Source organism: Anser brachyrhynchus (assembly GCF_964034855.1).
Source record: "Anser brachyrhynchus genome assembly, chromosome: 3".
Lineage (NCBI taxonomy): Eukaryota > Metazoa > Chordata > Aves > Anseriformes > Anatidae > Anser > Anser brachyrhynchus.
In genome coordinates this window covers 9,456,570-9,473,446 of record NC_137696.1, presented here as the reverse complement: position 1 = coordinate 9,473,446, position 16,877 = coordinate 9,456,570, and the positions used below count along the sequence as shown (strand labels likewise).

The following is a 16,877-nucleotide window of genomic DNA, read 5'->3' as shown; positions in this document are numbered from 1 at the left end:
TAGTTTCATCTGAACAGGATTGGATGTGTGTATTCCAAGACTGCTCTGCGGGGCGACTCAAGGAACAGCAAGGGGAGCTCATTAGAAGGTGTGTTTCAGAAGTGCACTCTGCCCATGAGCCAAAATGTCAAGGCAGAGTGCCCTGCTGCAGGCACACCCAGCCTCTCCAGCCTGGCCTGGTTCTGCAAAGAGCTGGACTCAGTGAACCTGCATTCATCCTATTTGTAGTTTATGCACTAGTTACACATCCCTGATGCATGTAAGTCTCATGTAAAGTAATTTCTGTATGGAAAACAAAACATCGTGAACTGTTTCCCCTTGTCCCTCTCCTCCCTAAAAGGAAGGAATCTAGAGTTGCAAAATTTAGACTTACATAACTTCTTGAGGTAAAAGCCTAGATTGAGTATGCTAAGTTACTTTGAAAATTACCAGAAAACTGAATAATAAATCCCCTGAACCCTACTGATGAGGAGGTCCCTAAAACAAATTTGCAGGAAAAAAATAACCACAGCACAGGAAAAAAAAAAGTTAACTCCTTTCTTTCCCCTACAAAGCAAACATTCACCAAGTCTAGGCAGAATTATCTGGAATGTGTCAACTTTTTCATATAAAAAGCATCGATCATTTTATTACAGGCTCTCTCCCTTGTACTCTACACTTGCAGCAGCACAAAGATTTACAGGGAGACTGTATATAGGAAGCTAAACCAGCTGAGGCTGACCTGAGGAACCGAAGAGCTTGATTACTTTATTGCCAGCATGATGGGGGGTGGGAATAATCTTTTCCTTCTCAAGTTTACATGTTAGTTTACATGTTACTTTTTTTCCCCACCTCCATTTAAGTGTCATGACATTCTAGGAAAAGCTTGCAGTTTCTTCCAGACTAGATTTGACAAAATTGAATTAATTGGGTGACTTTCTTTTGATTTCAGTAAGAGCAGACTCAAATCACGGGGCCAAATAATGATTCAGTCCTGTATGCAGGCAGAGTTCAGGTATTTTTTTTCCTCATAACAAACAAAAAGTGTCTGAAGGTATTAGCTAACTCAGTAATTTATATGTATTTCTTACTGTTTTTGGCCTTTCCCAAATTGAGTGATACTCTGACGTTGACAGGTGAGAATGAGTTGTTTTCTGAAAATGCTGGCAGGTGCCACAAGGGAATCTACCTGCTGACCAATTCAGCAGCACTTCAAGGTAAAAGCAAATATAGAAGTGACAGTGAGGAAGAAACTAACTATAAAGAGCTGGGGTGGGAAGGGAGATTGATTAAGGTCAAAATTACCTTAAATTCTTCATTTAAATGTTTTTGGTTGAATCAGAGTTAGTTGGTACATTTTCTATGTAAAAAAATCTTCCTCCAAAATAACATCCCCCTGGCTTTCTCATCATTTTTGGAGGTTCCTACTACCTACTATTCAGATACAGTATGCTGAGAATTTCCCAGAGAAGCTTTGCTACCCACACTTCTGACAACTACAGTTAAACAAGAACATGTTTCTTATCGATAGCAGTTATAAAAATGACTTTTACATATATCAGAGGAAGCTACAATCATTTCTGTGAGGTGCCTTCTGCAAGACAGTGTGCTTTGTTACCAGTTTGCCATGGATGCTATTAGTCTGTTACGTGGTCTCTAGTAAATACAGGTATGCATCAGAGATAAAAAGCTCTAAGCATTGACAAATATTTTACCTTTCACTTGTTTTCTTCTGGTCAGAGGTTAAGGCGGTATTAAATCTCTCAGGCACATAGCCATGTTTTGTTAGACTAAGAAGCACAGAGAACATAAACCTCCCTGAACGTTTCTCATTCCTATCAATAGAAATACAATCTGGCCATACAGTATCTTGCCTCACCTTATGATGAAGCTCAGCACATCACTGAAACTACTTATGCATAAGTGGCATTAGTCATGTTTGACTGTTTATTTCAAGCACAGAAACCAACTTGTGCATTTGGCCTATCATATTCCCACTATTCAATGTTTAAAAAGGGAGTGGACAATATATTATAACAGAAGGCCCCTAATACACTAGTATGATGTCAGTAATATAGCTCCTCAGAGCACGTTATTGTTTTAAACAGAGGTCTCTACACTTTCACATTGGTTGTAAAATACTTAGTGCTGCTGGACTGGAAGGAAAATGTCATACATCTGCAAATAATTAGAAGGAGCTGGACTTCATATTTGATTTACTAAACAATAAAACAAGCTTAAGTGTGACTATATGTGTAAGTTACACTCCCTAGGAGCCTCAAGCAGTTATCATAGCAAAGTCTTTTTACCATAATTAAATAAACCCACAGTGGGACCATTGCTGATCAAAATTATCTTTTATAAGATATTTTCAGCAGTGAAGATCACGAAGTTGAATGCATGCTTTAAGTGCTCTGAAAGTCCTTCATCCTTTCTTTCAAGCACACTATCCACTACGCTTTTTCCAGCTGGAATTCATTCAGTACAATATATTTCAGCTTTTAAACACCAATATTTCCATACTTTCTGCATTTAGAATGAAGTTTTGGCACAAGGAGATTAGTAGCAAAACTCTGACTCAGTAAAGCCTGAGATTTCACCATAGTTTGTGTGTCTGTTAGTTAAAAGTTCTGGTACTATAACAAAAACAGTTGTTGTTATAAATTAACCAAAGATTTGTAAATTGAATATAAATATTTAGTTGCAAGTTTCGAGAAGCTAAAGCATGGAAAAAAAGATTATTATAATGTATCATAAACAATCTTCTCAACAAAACAAAAACCCTAACCACTTGTCAGTCTCTAAGTTAACCCTGTTTCCCAATTCAGAATAAGTAAGGCATTGCTACTATTTGCCATTAAACTTTCCTATACTATCACTTACTTGTGCACCTGAAGCCACCACAGCAAAAATTATGTTCATGCTTGGAACTTTTCTAGCATTATTTTCAAATTTTGTAAAACAGCAATATTATGTGCTCTAGCGGAAGCAGTTTATTACAATTCACCAGGGAAGATAAGCATCACAGTACTGCAGTATCACCTGAAGGGGGGAATGCTGGATCAAACACAGGAGTCTCGTACTCTGTTTTTGGTTCTGCTGCTAGTTTGTTAAGGTAAACTGAGAAAAAATAATTTGTCATCAAGGAAAAAATTAGTGCCAAAGATAACTTCAGATGAACACTTGGGATTAAGGGGATATCATTGGACTGACTTCCTTTGGCAGGCTCTTTACTTGACATTCTTGAATTAGAGCAACAGAAATACTGAATGTTATCAGATGAGCCAGAAATGCAACTCTGAGGCTTTGCCTATGAAAATAACATATCCAGTCTCCATGATGATTACTATGCTTCAGAAGCACAGGGCATTTACTTACTAGTGATAAATAATGTTCTGTATACATGAATACCAGGGAGAAAGGAACTACCACTGTATAATACAGCTTGCCCTGATTATAGTCACTGAAGTACTATTTTATATGATTATACTGTTAAGGGCCACAAAAATGAAAAAGATGAACCATGGGGTCACATTTTGCCCTCTGTTTGCATGGGTATCCCGCTGCCATGCTTGAAAGCCAAATTATGAACAAGGAGTAGAATATATTTTTATGGAAGAAAACAAAACAGTGGACAAAACATTTGTTACTTCAGCAAGTAACAGAGTAAACTATTTATATAAAATAATAAATGAAACAGTCTTAGTTTACAGTAGTGCTTGTGGGTCTGGTTCCTGAATGCATACAATTAACATTGCTAATACCCTGAGAATTTTGGCACAGCGTGCAGTGTATGTGCACTCAGATGAAAAGTCTTCATTGCTATAGTTTCAGAGCCTGGCTAGACTATGACTGGAAGTAAGCTAGCAGGGTCTGTGTAGGACTGCTTCCACAGAGATCAGAAGAGCACAAGATGTTCAGATGTTTGGTTCCTACTGCTTGAGAAGTATCCCTCATACAAATCTGATTGACATAAAACAGTGTCTTGTTCTGCGCTATAATCTGATGTAAACAACAGCTCATACGATAGTTTGTTTTTTTTTTTCTGTTCCATTCAGTATGAACTTAGTGGAAAATACATAGTTTTGCCAATCTTTACAGGTTATCTACACTATGTCCGACTATGTTGCCTACTTTTTTCAAAGCACTGCCTCTCCTGGACGTGTTTGATACCACATAAAATGTTTGACCAAAGTTGCTTACTTGCGTTAAGGTTTTGTTTTTCTTTACCATCTACAGACAACAGAATTAATTGTACTCATTAGCCTGAAATGGATGGAATAGGTTGCAACAAACTTCAGGTTCTGTTACCTTGAACAATAACATGATGCATGTATTTTATTTAGAGACCTTTAGGAGGTGTGTATGTGTCCAATTTTATGGTGCACCAATACATTTCTAGTAAGTTCAAGTTATAGGCTGTTATTTTCTAGGCATTAGGTTTGTTATCACATACACTCTGGTTATACTGAAAGGAAAACATAGGGCAGTTTGCTTACCTTGGCACACATTGTGCTCACTTTGCTCATACCCAGCTGCACACTGAATTTGATGAGTCGGATTTGGAGGGGCACGGTGAGGATCAGCTGGAGTCCGTCGAATGACATTGTTTCGACCACTAGTGGATTCAGCTGCTGCTTCTTCTCGCTCATTTACAATAATTTGGGCTGTTCTGGGTAGACAGAGGTATCCTCCATAGTGGTTAACACATTTCATCCCACCTTTACATGCATCTGGGACTATTTCACATTCATCAATATCTGTGGTTAGCAACAACACAAGTCATGCTTTTAACAGTTGAATCCTCTGCAACAGCCATTAATACAAGTAACACAATGAGACATGCAAGCACACTCCCTTGTCTAAACCAGGGATGTGAGAATACTGAAATAATTCCAACAGCAAGTTTTTGTTTGAAAATGATTTACTGTACCTTTGCACCGTTGCCTAACAGGATCCCATTCATAGCCATCTGTGCATTGCTATAGATAAAAACAGGAGAAAAAGAAAACAGTAAAATACTATGCTAGTCAGGATTCTTTATTTGGGAAAAATAAGCATATATCAATGATCTCAAAGTTTTACATTAGGAGAAATGCAATGTTTCTATACTTTGGGAAGCTAGAAAAATGGCTATTAGTACAGCATTGCTGTGTAGGAAGAATGAAAAACATATACAGATAGAGCTTCTATTCTCAGCAAGTTCCTAAGGTATTGTTTGCTGAATAGGTATACTTTAGTGGGGATGGGGAACAAAGCAAAAAAAGCATCTGCCATTGGTTACTGGCTGACTATAATGTATTTTTCTTGAACTTTGTTCTTGTTCACTGCTTTCCAAGAGGTGAAATTTCATTCTTTCATTCCAGGGGTTTGCCAGAGGGACTAGTGGACCTCTGTCCCACCGTACTTCTTCCTCTCTCCCATCAGCACACTAGCAATGGGGAAAGATCCCATGACAGCTGGAAATTCATTCACATGCTTTCTAACCATGTGACTCCAGGAACTGCAGTCTAGGAAGAACAATTTATATTGCAAGACATACAATAAATGGTTAGAGTTTATAACAGCAGGACTACTTATATAAATAAAACTTGACAGAATTCAAACAAGACTATGCTCAGCAACTATTCATATCATCGTAGACTGGTAACTTCAGGAAGAATTTTAAATATTCTGCCCGGCAATTGAGGCAAATATCTTCATTATCCCTCTGCCCAAAAGCATTAAAATGTCTACAGTTTTAATCACAGGTTATAATTAGAGAAACTGATTAGTTAAGTACCACAATGCTGCCAGCTACAGCAGACATTTAAAATATCAGTGAATCAACTGAGCTGTACTATGCGGGTGCATATGCATCCTGCACTGCTTAGGATATTATTTTAATGGCCCCACAGAAAGAAAAGAATTGAGTCAATTAACGTAATTAGCCACAGTTAAGCAAGCTAAATCTTGTTGCAACTCCTCTGCTGTGGAGTACTGTTTAAGTAACAAGTTTGACCTTCTGGTGCTGAGATCCACTTGTTCCATTTACAATGCTCAAGTTATTTTGAGAAGCTTGTTACAAACAGACACTGACTCAGCAATAGGATTGAAAATATGTTCTTCATTCGCAGGTGACACCAGTGATCTGCCAGATGTAGCAGCGAGTTGGAAGAAAAAGCCTCCAATGTTACAAAGGGGTAAGTGGACAGCAAATTGTATTACAATTCTCAATCTCTAAAGGAATGACTACATGCTGAGTTGACAACACCAAAGTTACTGTAGCTATGAAAACGCAAACCCAAAGGAAAACAGCTAATTCATGCATCTACTGAATCACCCAATTCCTATTAATGCACAACAGAAGTTCTGTCTATTTAATAGTAAGGAGCCAAGTCCAACTATTACTGCAGCTGAAGGAAGTTTTACAATAGAAAAGGATTTGGCCCTAAATGAATACAATGTACTTATGAGAAACGGTAGCATCCTACGGGTAACATGTCCAAAAGCTAAGTTTCATTGTTAAGTTTACATGATTAGAAGACTGATCACTGAAGCACCTGAATGCTCTTTGAAAACATATTATAGGAACCCAAATCACACAGGCATGCTAGAAATCTTCTATTGTTATAAAAAGAAGTGTGCAGACATATCAGAAAAGCCCTATTAAAAAAAAAATTGTAATAAGTGCTGAAAAGGAAGGGGTTGGGATCCCTATTTAGTCTAGATTTTCAAAATGTATTTAGTCCTTCGGTTTCTGCTCCTGTATAGGGACTTAAAAATATTTCAGAAGCCTCTAAATAGAAGTACTCCCAACCTTCAGAAGGTCTATTGCCTCCAAAGCCTAGTATTAAAAGTATTTTATGACTGACTTCCTGATGTTCACTTGAGGCTTCTTTGAGCCCCGTCTTCTATGATAAGGTCCAACTCTGCAATATTTACTTGCCTGAGCCATCCCACTGACTTCAGTGGGATTACTTGTATAAGACACAATCTCAGCCTTTGGCTGTGGTTCTCTAACTTTTTGCATGTGTGCAGAATTTTCTGCTTGTGTGGCATTGCGCTGATGTCTGTACACATATTCAGAGGTCCACCCATATGAAGCAAGTTGCAGGGATTACAGCTGTAATCAGATGTGAAAACGTGGGTTTTTCACCAGCCCAAGCCGATGTAATTGCCACTCCTTCTATGACAAGCATTATGCAAGCCAAGAAGCGAGAACAAGCAGATTAAAACCAAAAACTTAAAAGAAGGCCTATAAATCTCTTACCCTACCACCTGGTTGCAAGCAGAACCTATTTCCAGTTTTCTTGTAGAATTTCATTAAGCTGTGCAAAACCACTGCTCAAAACCAGCTCAAACTAACATTTGTGTGAGCACTCCAGGACCTAGATGCTTCATTAAGAGCACTGAATTTTGATGTACTTGCATGTTGTTAAAAACAGCTTGAAATATCCAAAGGAAAACACTGAAGAATGTTTGACCTAATTATCTGTCAAGTTCCATGTATTTCAAATGAAGGTCCTAGGGACCTTTTCTTTAGGAAAGGGGATTAAAAAAACATGAAGCTTCATAATTTTATTCAGTTCATCAAGCTCAGTCCATAGCTAGCTTTTCAGAACAGAGAGCCGCAGCCCATTCTGCTCAATCTTGTAAACTTCAACTTTCACTGTTTCAGCGTAGGAGCAGCTTATTTTACAGTTAACATTCAGACTCAAAGAACTTTGTATTGCATACTATACATTGACAAGATTTTTTTTTTAAGGGTCATTTAGAAAAGAACTCCTGCAAAGCAATAATTATCCCCAACTCCATTAAACCTTACCGTGTATGTTATGGTTTCCTCAGTTTCCTGTGAATGCACCGTAATAAGGATGAGAGCAGCCAAGAACATAGCTGTCAACATCATGAACCTTGAAAGAAAGAAAAACAAGTCAGCCACGAGTCCTTTCAGCGCCGCTCTGCCAGCAGACCCGGGACAGGTCCCTCGCTACCTGGGCGCCGCGGCAGGCAGCAACCCGGTCCTGCCAGGGGGCAGGGGGCGGCTCGGCGGCGCGGGCAGCCCGCTGCGCTTCGCCCGGCTGAAAAGGAGCCGAGCACGGCAAAGCAGCCGGCTTTAAAGCCCCGCAACGCCCTCGCCATCCCGCGCCGGGGTGCCGCGGTGAGGTTCCGGGAGAACGCCCGCGGGGCCCCGAGGAGGCAGCGGCGGCGCCGGGCTCCGCGCCGGGCACCTGCCGGGCTCGGGGCTGCCCTGCCGAGCCGAGCCGAGCCGCCCCGCTGCCGGGGAACAGCACCGGCAGCAGACCCCGGGCCGGGCGCGGAGCCGGCCCGGGAGCCCGCTCCTACCTGCAGCGGGGCCGGCGGCTGCTCCCGGCGGCGTTACCGCGGCGGCTCGGCCCCGTCCGTCCGCTGGCTCCGCTGCGCTGCCGGCGCCCGCTCCCCCCCGTGGGCCTTCGGCTAAATAGAAACGGGCCCGGCTCCTGCCGGAGCCCCCGGCGCCCCCTACCGGCCCCGCGGCGGCCGGAGCCCTGCTGCGGGGCGGGGCGGACCAGGCGCACGGCCCTCCGCCGCTCCCCGCGGCCCGCCGGCCGGGGCGTCCCGAGGCGGGGCAGGTGCGGGGCCCTGCTGCCATCTTGGGTGCGGGAGAGACGGCAGCGGGGCAGGGCGCTGCTCTGGGGGACCGAGGCCCTTCACGCCGGGCACGGTCCCGGCCCGTTCCCTCAAGCAGCCCGGCCACTGACTTTCTACAACGCCGCCGTAGCAGCCCTCGTGTGGGAGGTCGCTGCCATGTGCGTGCCTCGGGCTTCGACGCCTGGTGTGTGCGGAGGGCGTGAGGCGACAAATGGCCGGCCCCGCGCTGAGGAGAAGCAGGGTGCAGGTGAAGGAGGTACCTCACAATTCCCGAGCAAATGGGGAGCAAGATGTGCATTTTCTTAGAGTTAAGCCCAGCATGGAGCAGAGGCCACGCACGGAAGGAGCTTTCCTGGGAGGTTGTGAGGAGCTTGGGCCGGAGCGGGCCCCACTGGGTGCTGATAAGAGCTGCTCCAGCAACAGAAGCCGCCAGCACTCACTCTGAATTTGGTAAATAAAATACACAAGGAGTCCCCTTACTGAAGGACTGCCAGAGTGGCAGCTCCAGTGAGAGCAGTTGGAGATTTTAATGGAGGTGGGAAGGTTGCTCTGGAAACCAGTTTACACAGAGGAAGCTTTGGACGAGTTTTCAGTGTGGGCTTATAACCCAAAGAAGTCAAAGGGTAGAAGGTAAATGCAAAAATCTGTCAAAGGCTGAGAAGGTCTGCCTAAGAGCATACTGGTTCTTCAGCTATTTCTGAGTATGATCACTTGTATGTGTAGCATACATCTGTATTGTTACAACTGCATATAAAATCAAAACGTTTCCATGAATCTTCTTGTCCGGGGAGAGGATGAGCTAACACCCATGGGGCTGGTGGTAGTCACGTTGTGCAGATGAATAACCCTCAAACATTAATGACATTGGCTGGCTTTAGGTTGACTACGTTTTTAGGACATTTTGCATGTACTTTTGTATGCTGGTGTATTTAACAAGCTATCTTTTGACACCTACTTTCCTGCTCAAAGAAATGCTCCCTTTATTCCGCCCTAAGTCTATGTAACATTTTTTAGCAATACAGGTTCAAAGTGTTAGATTGGCTCCAAGTTAATGACTCCTATTAGTGTAAACTACACTCATATTTATGACACGCCACCAATTATATTGTGAAAATTTGCTGTTTCATGTTAATAGAAAGCAGTACAGATATTCCTAATACTCAAAATAGTGATATCAATTGCTTGTCTTTGCTGGCAACAATGGCTATTTTTGAATGTACTGTCAAAATATCTGCCATGCCGAGAGACCTGAATTTAACTTGTTGGCTTCTGGATTAAGTCGACCTTTAAAAATGTTTTGTCTTAATCTGTCACCTAGGGAGACATTGCCTGTGTTGCACTCTAGGACAAATGAAACAGAGAACAACAGGAACATCGTTTTGGAGCATGTATGAGCACTGGCTGAGCATAGATCCCGCACCTGGCTTCAGACGGTGTTACACATTTGCTGAAATATCATACTCTGCCAAGGATTGTTCATTGTCCTTTAAATGGAGGTGGTAGACTCAGCTTGTGATTTTGTAGTTCAGATATTTCTTACTGAGGCAAGTGGAAATTTGCCTGATGAAGGATAACATGATTTAGACCCTTGGAAATGTTGAGGAATGTGTGAGGTATCTGGGTGAGAATAGCTTCCTTACATATCTACATGTCCGAAGATGTCTTTTAAGAAGTGGTCAACCCACCGGTTTTGTCTTGCAGACCATGCAGCATGGCATTGCTGAGGTCAGCACCTTGCAGCAGTCATTGGTGGTGCTTCTGATCGAAGCAGCCCTGTGAGGCTGGCCTCTAATTGCTGCCTCTTGGCTCCTTCTGTAAATGGTGCACTCTATTCCCTACGGCTTTAGCAAACTCTTTGACACATCTCAGTTTTTGCTTCCTTTAAAAACTGTACTTTTCGTACATTCTTGTGTTTATGACTAAATGCTCACATTTTTTTTCTTCCTGGCAGGACTTGTTGCCACCCCCTTTTGTCCTCAGAAACCCAAAGACAGGTAGGCTGAAGGAAGACTGTGTGTGGTCAAAATGTCACTGCAGTCCAGCTAATTCTGGCTGCTGGAACTGTCCCTAGGGGCAATAGACAGCTGGACATAATTTAGAGCAGGCTTAGATTGATACTAGAGGCTAGCCTGAAAATAAGGAAAACAAAATTGCAGTTTAATCTCTTCTACTCCCAGATCTGACCCCCTTTTCCTGTTTCAAGCATAGCTCACTAGAAAGAAAATCAAGCACAGCGAATTTAAGCAACTTGTATTTGTCAACTCAGGGGACTATCAGTGTCAATTTAAGATGATTTCTTTTCCTGAGTATGTCATATCAAGTAATGCTGGAGTTGTCTAAACTAAGAGCTGGAATGGTGGAGATGTTATTTTCATGTCGGACTCGTAGGAATTTTAGAACATAAATTATTTTGATAACATGGCAGGCTGCCATTCTGCCACACTTCCTGCAAAAGTCAAAATTTTTTCCACGTTTCGACTTGGAAATGACATAGTGTTGGTGAAGGATAAATTGTGAAGAATTCATATGTCTGACTTCATTGCTGATTAAATATGACAAATGTTGAACTTTTATTTGAGGTAAGATTTTATGAGTTGATTTATCTTCAAGGGAACTATCGTGAACACATTGCGTATGGCATAAGGTGTTACTTTAACATAAACTTAATTTGAAAGAACTGTGTTAGCAAATTACTCTTTAAAAGAAAGCTAACAGAACCTTTCTCTAACAGAAAAACATTTCTCATATTACTTTCTGATCATAGATGTTGAAATTACAAAAATAAGGAGCAAAATGTCAGTAGCAGAGGACAGAGAACAGAATCTCTTCCTCAGCCTCTCATTAAAACTAAATATGTTTTTGCTATTATTTCTTCACTGATTTGTATTACAGTATCACTTAGGTGAAAGATAGTAAAAACATATAATTAGAGAAAACTCCTTCCCCATAAATCTTGCAGTTTGGAGAGGAAAAATACACTGAAGCTGGATTAGATAATCTAGTAGTCTGGAATTTAGGCCTTTATTTTGCTGAGGTTATCTCATCTGTGGCAGATATTGCATGGTCTTTCTTGTGTCAAGGCCTTTGGCTAGTTTAGACTAATGTGTGATTTCATTTATAGAGGTCTACAAATTCTCTGAGGATATTAAAATTTAATATTGTTGCCATATTTTTTTTAACTTTTACTGAAAATCAAGTGTGCAGTTTGTATGCGGTTTATAAGGCATGCAATTTGCTTTTCTTCTGCACTTTGAAGGGATGTGATCGTATATTTCATATGCTTCTGCAAACTCCAGCAGAAGTGTGGATGGGAGAGGGTGATGTTGTGTTCTCATCAAAGTCATTTGATAGTAAAAGACGTGAGTGTGGGAGAGCGGGTGACTGAGAACAGAGCCCCTGCAGGAAGCTGTTCATCTTTTTCATTGGTCCAGCTGTGCAGCCACACCAAACTAGAAAATTAAGGGCTTGAGAAGTGCGATACAGCTGAAAGTAACACGTGAAATGAGGTGTGATAGTGTGGGAGAAGGACGAGTGCATTTTACTTTCCGTGTCTGGTTCACCACCTCCCGTGTCTTACAAAATTAGTGTTTTTCATGCCTGTCAGCCAATCCTGTTGCTTCTTAGGTGTGGAGCTAATTTCAGGCTTCTCTTTGCAAACCGAGGTACTGTGGCTTACAGGTGCTATCTCAGCATTTTCAGGGCACAACTTTGCAGCTCACCTTAACAAAAGTTAACTCAGAATTGTACAGTGTCTATTTTTACGGACTGATTTACTTAATGTGGTAAGAATTTCAGGTGTCACATATCCAGGCACCAGTGCACCATTAATGCTGAGAAGATTTTATTTTGCTAAGCAATTTTATCTGGAATTTGAACAGTCTTCCCACCTTTTGCATGTATGGGTATTTCTAACTCATTCAGTCGCATTCCTCTGTGTAGCAACTCTTTTCCATTGCTGTACCTAACAGAGATTTCTCTTCTCTTCTCTTCTCTTCTCTTCTCTTCTCTTCTCTTCTCTTCTCTTCTCTTCTCTTCTCTTCTCTTCTCTTCTCTTCTCTTCTCTTCTCTTCTCTTCTCTTCTCTTCTCTTCTCTTCTCTTCTCTTCTCTTCTCTTCTCTTCTCTTCTCTTCTCTTCTCTTCTCTTCTCTTCTCTTCTCTTCTCTTCTCTTCTTTTTTTCATATCAGATAAGAGCAGCAGCACTGGGAAGCAAGTATTGATGTAGGTATGTGGCTTTTGTAACACTGGAGCCATCACTCCTTTCCTTTTTCTGGAAAACCAGCTTTGCTGCATACAGGAGTTCAAGTCTGACGCTGGACTAGGTTTCAACCAGTTTGGATAAAGTGAGGGCTGCCTAGAAGCTTTTCACAGAACTATAATCCATCTGAGGAACAAACAGCCTTCTTGATATTCAAAATATTAGCTGGAATATATACTACTCTTCTGATTAAACTATGTCAGTGCAGTTCCTTGCTCTGGCTAAGAGGCAAAACAGAAATGCCAGAATTCAGATCCAGTATTACCCAGAATATGTTGGAGTCGGTTTCATATCTAGCTTTGGCTTCTCGTGAAGCTTTGTGCAAGTCATTTAATCTATTTCTTGGTATACTCTTGGTCTGTAAAATGGAGAAAATATGTGATGCTTGTGCAGGGAAATGGGGGGAATACATTCACTTATGTATCGAGGATTTCCAAAGACATTTAACCAATTTAGATACCCGGATCCCTTTCAAAGTCAGTGGGATCTGGATGCTTGTCTGTGAGGCTGATCTCAGGCAGCTGTGACAAGGCCTGCTGTGGCACCTTGCCACTGCCTCGAAACGCGCACGTTTCAGAGAGAAAGATGAGTGTGGATGAGTAAAAACTCTCTGGCATCTCAGTTCCCTCTGTGTACGAAGTGCAGTTTGCCTTCCCCTGAGGGTAGGTGGCTCTTTTTGTCCTGTGCTGTTGTGTACATTTGTGAAAGGTAAGTGTGAATTGCCTGGAATCAAATATACATGTGTGACTAGCACAGCTTTCTAACAGGCAGGTCAGCTTCAGCAGACTGGATGTGTAAGCTGTTACTATGCCCTAGTTTTAATTTTGCAGTCAGTATTTCTTTATAGCATTTAGCAGCAGGGTTTCAGAAGGTATTTTGAGTGCTTCTGAGGCTTATGCCCTCAGTTAAGAGGACAGAGTGTACTCCTGATTTCAGAATGCACTTACACCTTCAAGGCAGACATCCGTATAGGGAGCCCTTTTTGAAAACCTTAACCTAGTGCTTCCAGCAAAACCTCTTGGTTTAAGAATGGAGTGTGACAGTGTCGTGGGTTTTCAGCCCAACAAAAATGAGGCATCTCAGAAATGCTGCAGTGGAGGGGGACCTCAGAGGAACAGATTTGTTGGCAGAGCTCTTGCTAGTGACTGTTCTGCTTTTTAGAATCCATAAGTATCAGGATCAGCAGACATTTAAAAAAGTAATTTGGTTTCATAAGTATCTTCTGAACTCTGAGTTTGCTTTTCTTTCTTTTTCTCTTTTGAGAAAAAGTTATTAATACTAGAACAGGAGCAACATTTCTTATTAATTCTGTGGGAGGTGAACTTGGCAGGCAACCCACCCAGTTGACCTGTTAATCATTCTGCAGAGACTCAACTTTTCTGGTGAATATCTGCACGATAATGCTAAGGAATATATGTCAGAGCATTTTATTTCCTTTGAATGTTAAATTTACTTAGTGCTAGTCTGTGTGCTGCCACATGGAAAGCAGAAGAAAAATAACAGTAGAGATTTTCCTTTCTGTGAGATTATAAAGGGTTATCCTCTCACCCCTTTTAGCAAATACATGCGGTTGGAAGGCATCAAAATTCTGGAAGAGGCTGGAAGATGATACAACCGAAAGCTGACACAGAAAAGTCTATATCCCTGCATGCTCCCAAACTGTTCTCGATGGGAGTTTCACCACATCAGGGAAGAGCTCAGCTCTGGGAGGGAGATGGAGGGAGCACTGCTGCTCTGAGTCCTTGAGGTATCTCTTTTAAGTGGCTGCAGAACAATACAAAGCATTTCCTCTGGGTAATAAACCAACACATAACTTGCAATATATACTCATTTTAAATTATATGTAACTTGGGGATTCTTTTTATTAATCGGTTCAAGTTCTCTTTCCCTGCAAGCCCAAAGCCCCGAGAAATTAGTTCCTGCTCATTCACGATTTACTGTGCTTTAGGGGCTATTAAAATTTGGAAGACTGCTAACACCAAAAGTGATAAAGGCCCCAAATAAACTGCTCGATACAAAGAAAAACAAATACCCTTCTCCGCCCCCATCCAGAGCAGCCTAGGGTTGTTCAGTTAATGTGCTTATGTCACTCAAGAAACCTCAGCACTCTGTTTTGCCAACAATAGGCTCAGTGTGTACGGGGCTGTGGGCCTCCTTGGCACCACAGCTGCAGGTCATAAATACAGTTCTGCAGATTAAAATATTAAAGTGCCCCTCTTTGGAGGCTGCAGAACAACGCCTGGGGTATTGCCCCCTGCCTCCGAGGCAGCCCAGCCGCTGCAGGGCTGTCAGGTGACTGCATGGAGCACACTCAAAGAGGTTCCCACATGTGGATTAGCTCTTCTCAGAAATGACATTCCTGCCATTTCCTGTGTTAGCCAGCGAGTGTTTTGTACGCCCAAGTTCCATTTCCTGCAGAAGGCTCCTTAAAGGTGGTTAAAGTGGTTCACTGAATGTGAAATCAGCGTGCCTAAGATGAAGTATAGGTACATGCTTTAAGGGAAGCACTAGTTGCTTTGTGCAGGACAAGTTACAGCTGGAGCGCCAACCTGTCCTCCTGTCTTTCCATGTATTTGTAAAATAGTAACAAAAAGGGGCATTTGGAAAAAATTACTTGCATCAGTGGAAAGGAGAGGGGGGAGGAATATACTTACGTGGGTCCTACTCAATGCCTTGCTAGTACTTCCAGACTCCTTATTTATTACCTTTTGTCCCATTTTACGTAGAGAAGTTTTGCTTTCCAGCTCCCTTACGCTTGGAAAAAAATGTGCCTCTCACTGTAATGTTTGACAGCACTTTAAACAGTGAACTGTGGTTGCAGAAATTTTCACTTCTAGAATCAGTGATTAGAGTGTGTCAGAATTTTAGGCCTTGGTCCTTTATGCTCATGTTCATCAATCATTTTTCAAATGTGTATCTTTAAGAGAGAACAGGCTTTTACCACGTAAATTCATTCTCTGCAAAAAAACCAACCAAACAAACAAAACACTGAAGCAAGAAAAGCGTAATTGATTGAGCCTGCCTGTGCTTTTCTCAAATCTAAGGAGAGCTTTTGGTTCATCATTTTGTCAGCAAATTGTGGCTGAGTTATTAATTATCTGTCTCAGTTATTAAGTACCTGGAATTTATAAATCTTTCAGGAAGGCATTTAATATACAAGTCTTTGAATGTTGCTGGAACTCCTGACTGGTGTCTTTAAGTAAGCTGTGGATGCTAAGAAGCATGTCATCCTGATGATGAGGGAATTAAGCCTGTTAGAGTAGATAGCTTGATTGTAAAATAGCTTCTTTGGCACTTGTTGCCTGAGGAACAAGGGTCAGATTCTTTCCTTGTGCTTGAGACTCATTGAAACTTGTGTGGTCTGACTGCAGTGGGTTTATGGAGCCTGTTACAGTTCTGTTGGTAGGTGTGCAGAATGGCTTTTGGGCACAGGTTGAATAGTTGCTGCTACCTGGTAAATTCCTTGCTGCTTTAAAGGGGAGGGTGCAAAACCAGTGGAGGGGACTTTAGCCTTCAGATTGTGGCACTGCAGTTTATTAAGGAGGACATCTGCCTATTCTTCACTAAAACTTAAGACTGTTTGCAGGAAACTGTAGTAGTTATTGAACTTAGCACTAATTCAGAATCAGATCTCACCCTTTGTGGCATTAGAATGTAACTGGTGCGTGTGCATTTATAGCACAAAATTAATGAAAACTGAGGGGTTTCAGAGTAACTGGCAGTGTACCAACAGTCACTGTCCAAGTACTTGAGCCTACTCTGCTGCTATGTCCTAATCTCTTCTACAGCGACATATCTTATTATAAAGAAGGCAGTTCTTTGTCTTTAATATCATCTCCTCATTTAGAAGGTCTGCAGAGATAACAGTTCCGTCTTTTTCAATAGTGGCTTTGTGAGGACATCTAAATTTCGTGAGTAGAACTATATGAAACTGAAAAGTTTTGTAACAACAAGAAAAAAAATCCTGTGAATGAGAGAAAACTTTCTAATGGTACCTGTAAGGAGAAGACTAAAAAATGGAACGTGTAT

The 16,877-nt window shown here is 41.7% G+C and overlaps 2 protein-coding genes across 9 annotated transcripts in view; one reads left to right on the top strand and one right to left on the bottom strand.

Moving 5' to 3' along the window:
- The window catches only part of EFEMP1 (EGF containing fibulin extracellular matrix protein 1), a 48,894-nt gene extending 40,433 nt beyond the window's left edge, over positions 1 to 8,461 (bottom strand). Inside the window, exons 1-4 of one of the 2 annotated variants that reach the window (XM_080587537.1) lie at positions 8,308 to 8,461; positions 7,787 to 7,874; positions 4,913 to 4,961; positions 4,479 to 4,739 (exon numbers count right to left, since the gene is read on the bottom strand). In XM_080587537.1, the coding sequence (XP_080443663.1) occupies positions 4,479 to 4,739; positions 4,913 to 4,961; positions 7,787 to 7,870 (394 nt within the window). In that variant the 5' untranslated portion in view covers positions 7,871 to 7,874; positions 8,308 to 8,461. Of the gene's footprint in view, positions 1 to 4,478; positions 4,740 to 4,912; positions 4,962 to 7,786; positions 7,875 to 7,955 lie in introns of both variants that reach the window. The other variant, XM_080587538.1, reaches the window with a different exon arrangement.
- Positions 1 to 16,877, top strand: part of CCDC85A (coiled-coil domain containing 85A) — a 231,256-nt gene that overhangs the window by 27,502 nt on the left and 186,877 nt on the right. For 4 of the 7 annotated variants that reach the window (XM_080587533.1, XM_080587518.1, XM_080587530.1 and 1 more), the window contains one exon: positions 6,096 to 6,161. The gene's annotated coding sequence lies outside the window, so the exon portion shown is untranslated. Of the gene's footprint in view, positions 1 to 6,095; positions 6,162 to 8,611; positions 9,043 to 10,569; positions 10,587 to 16,877 lie in introns of those variants that run through there. The other 3 variants (XM_080587521.1, XM_080587520.1, XM_080587532.1) reach the window with 3 other exon arrangements.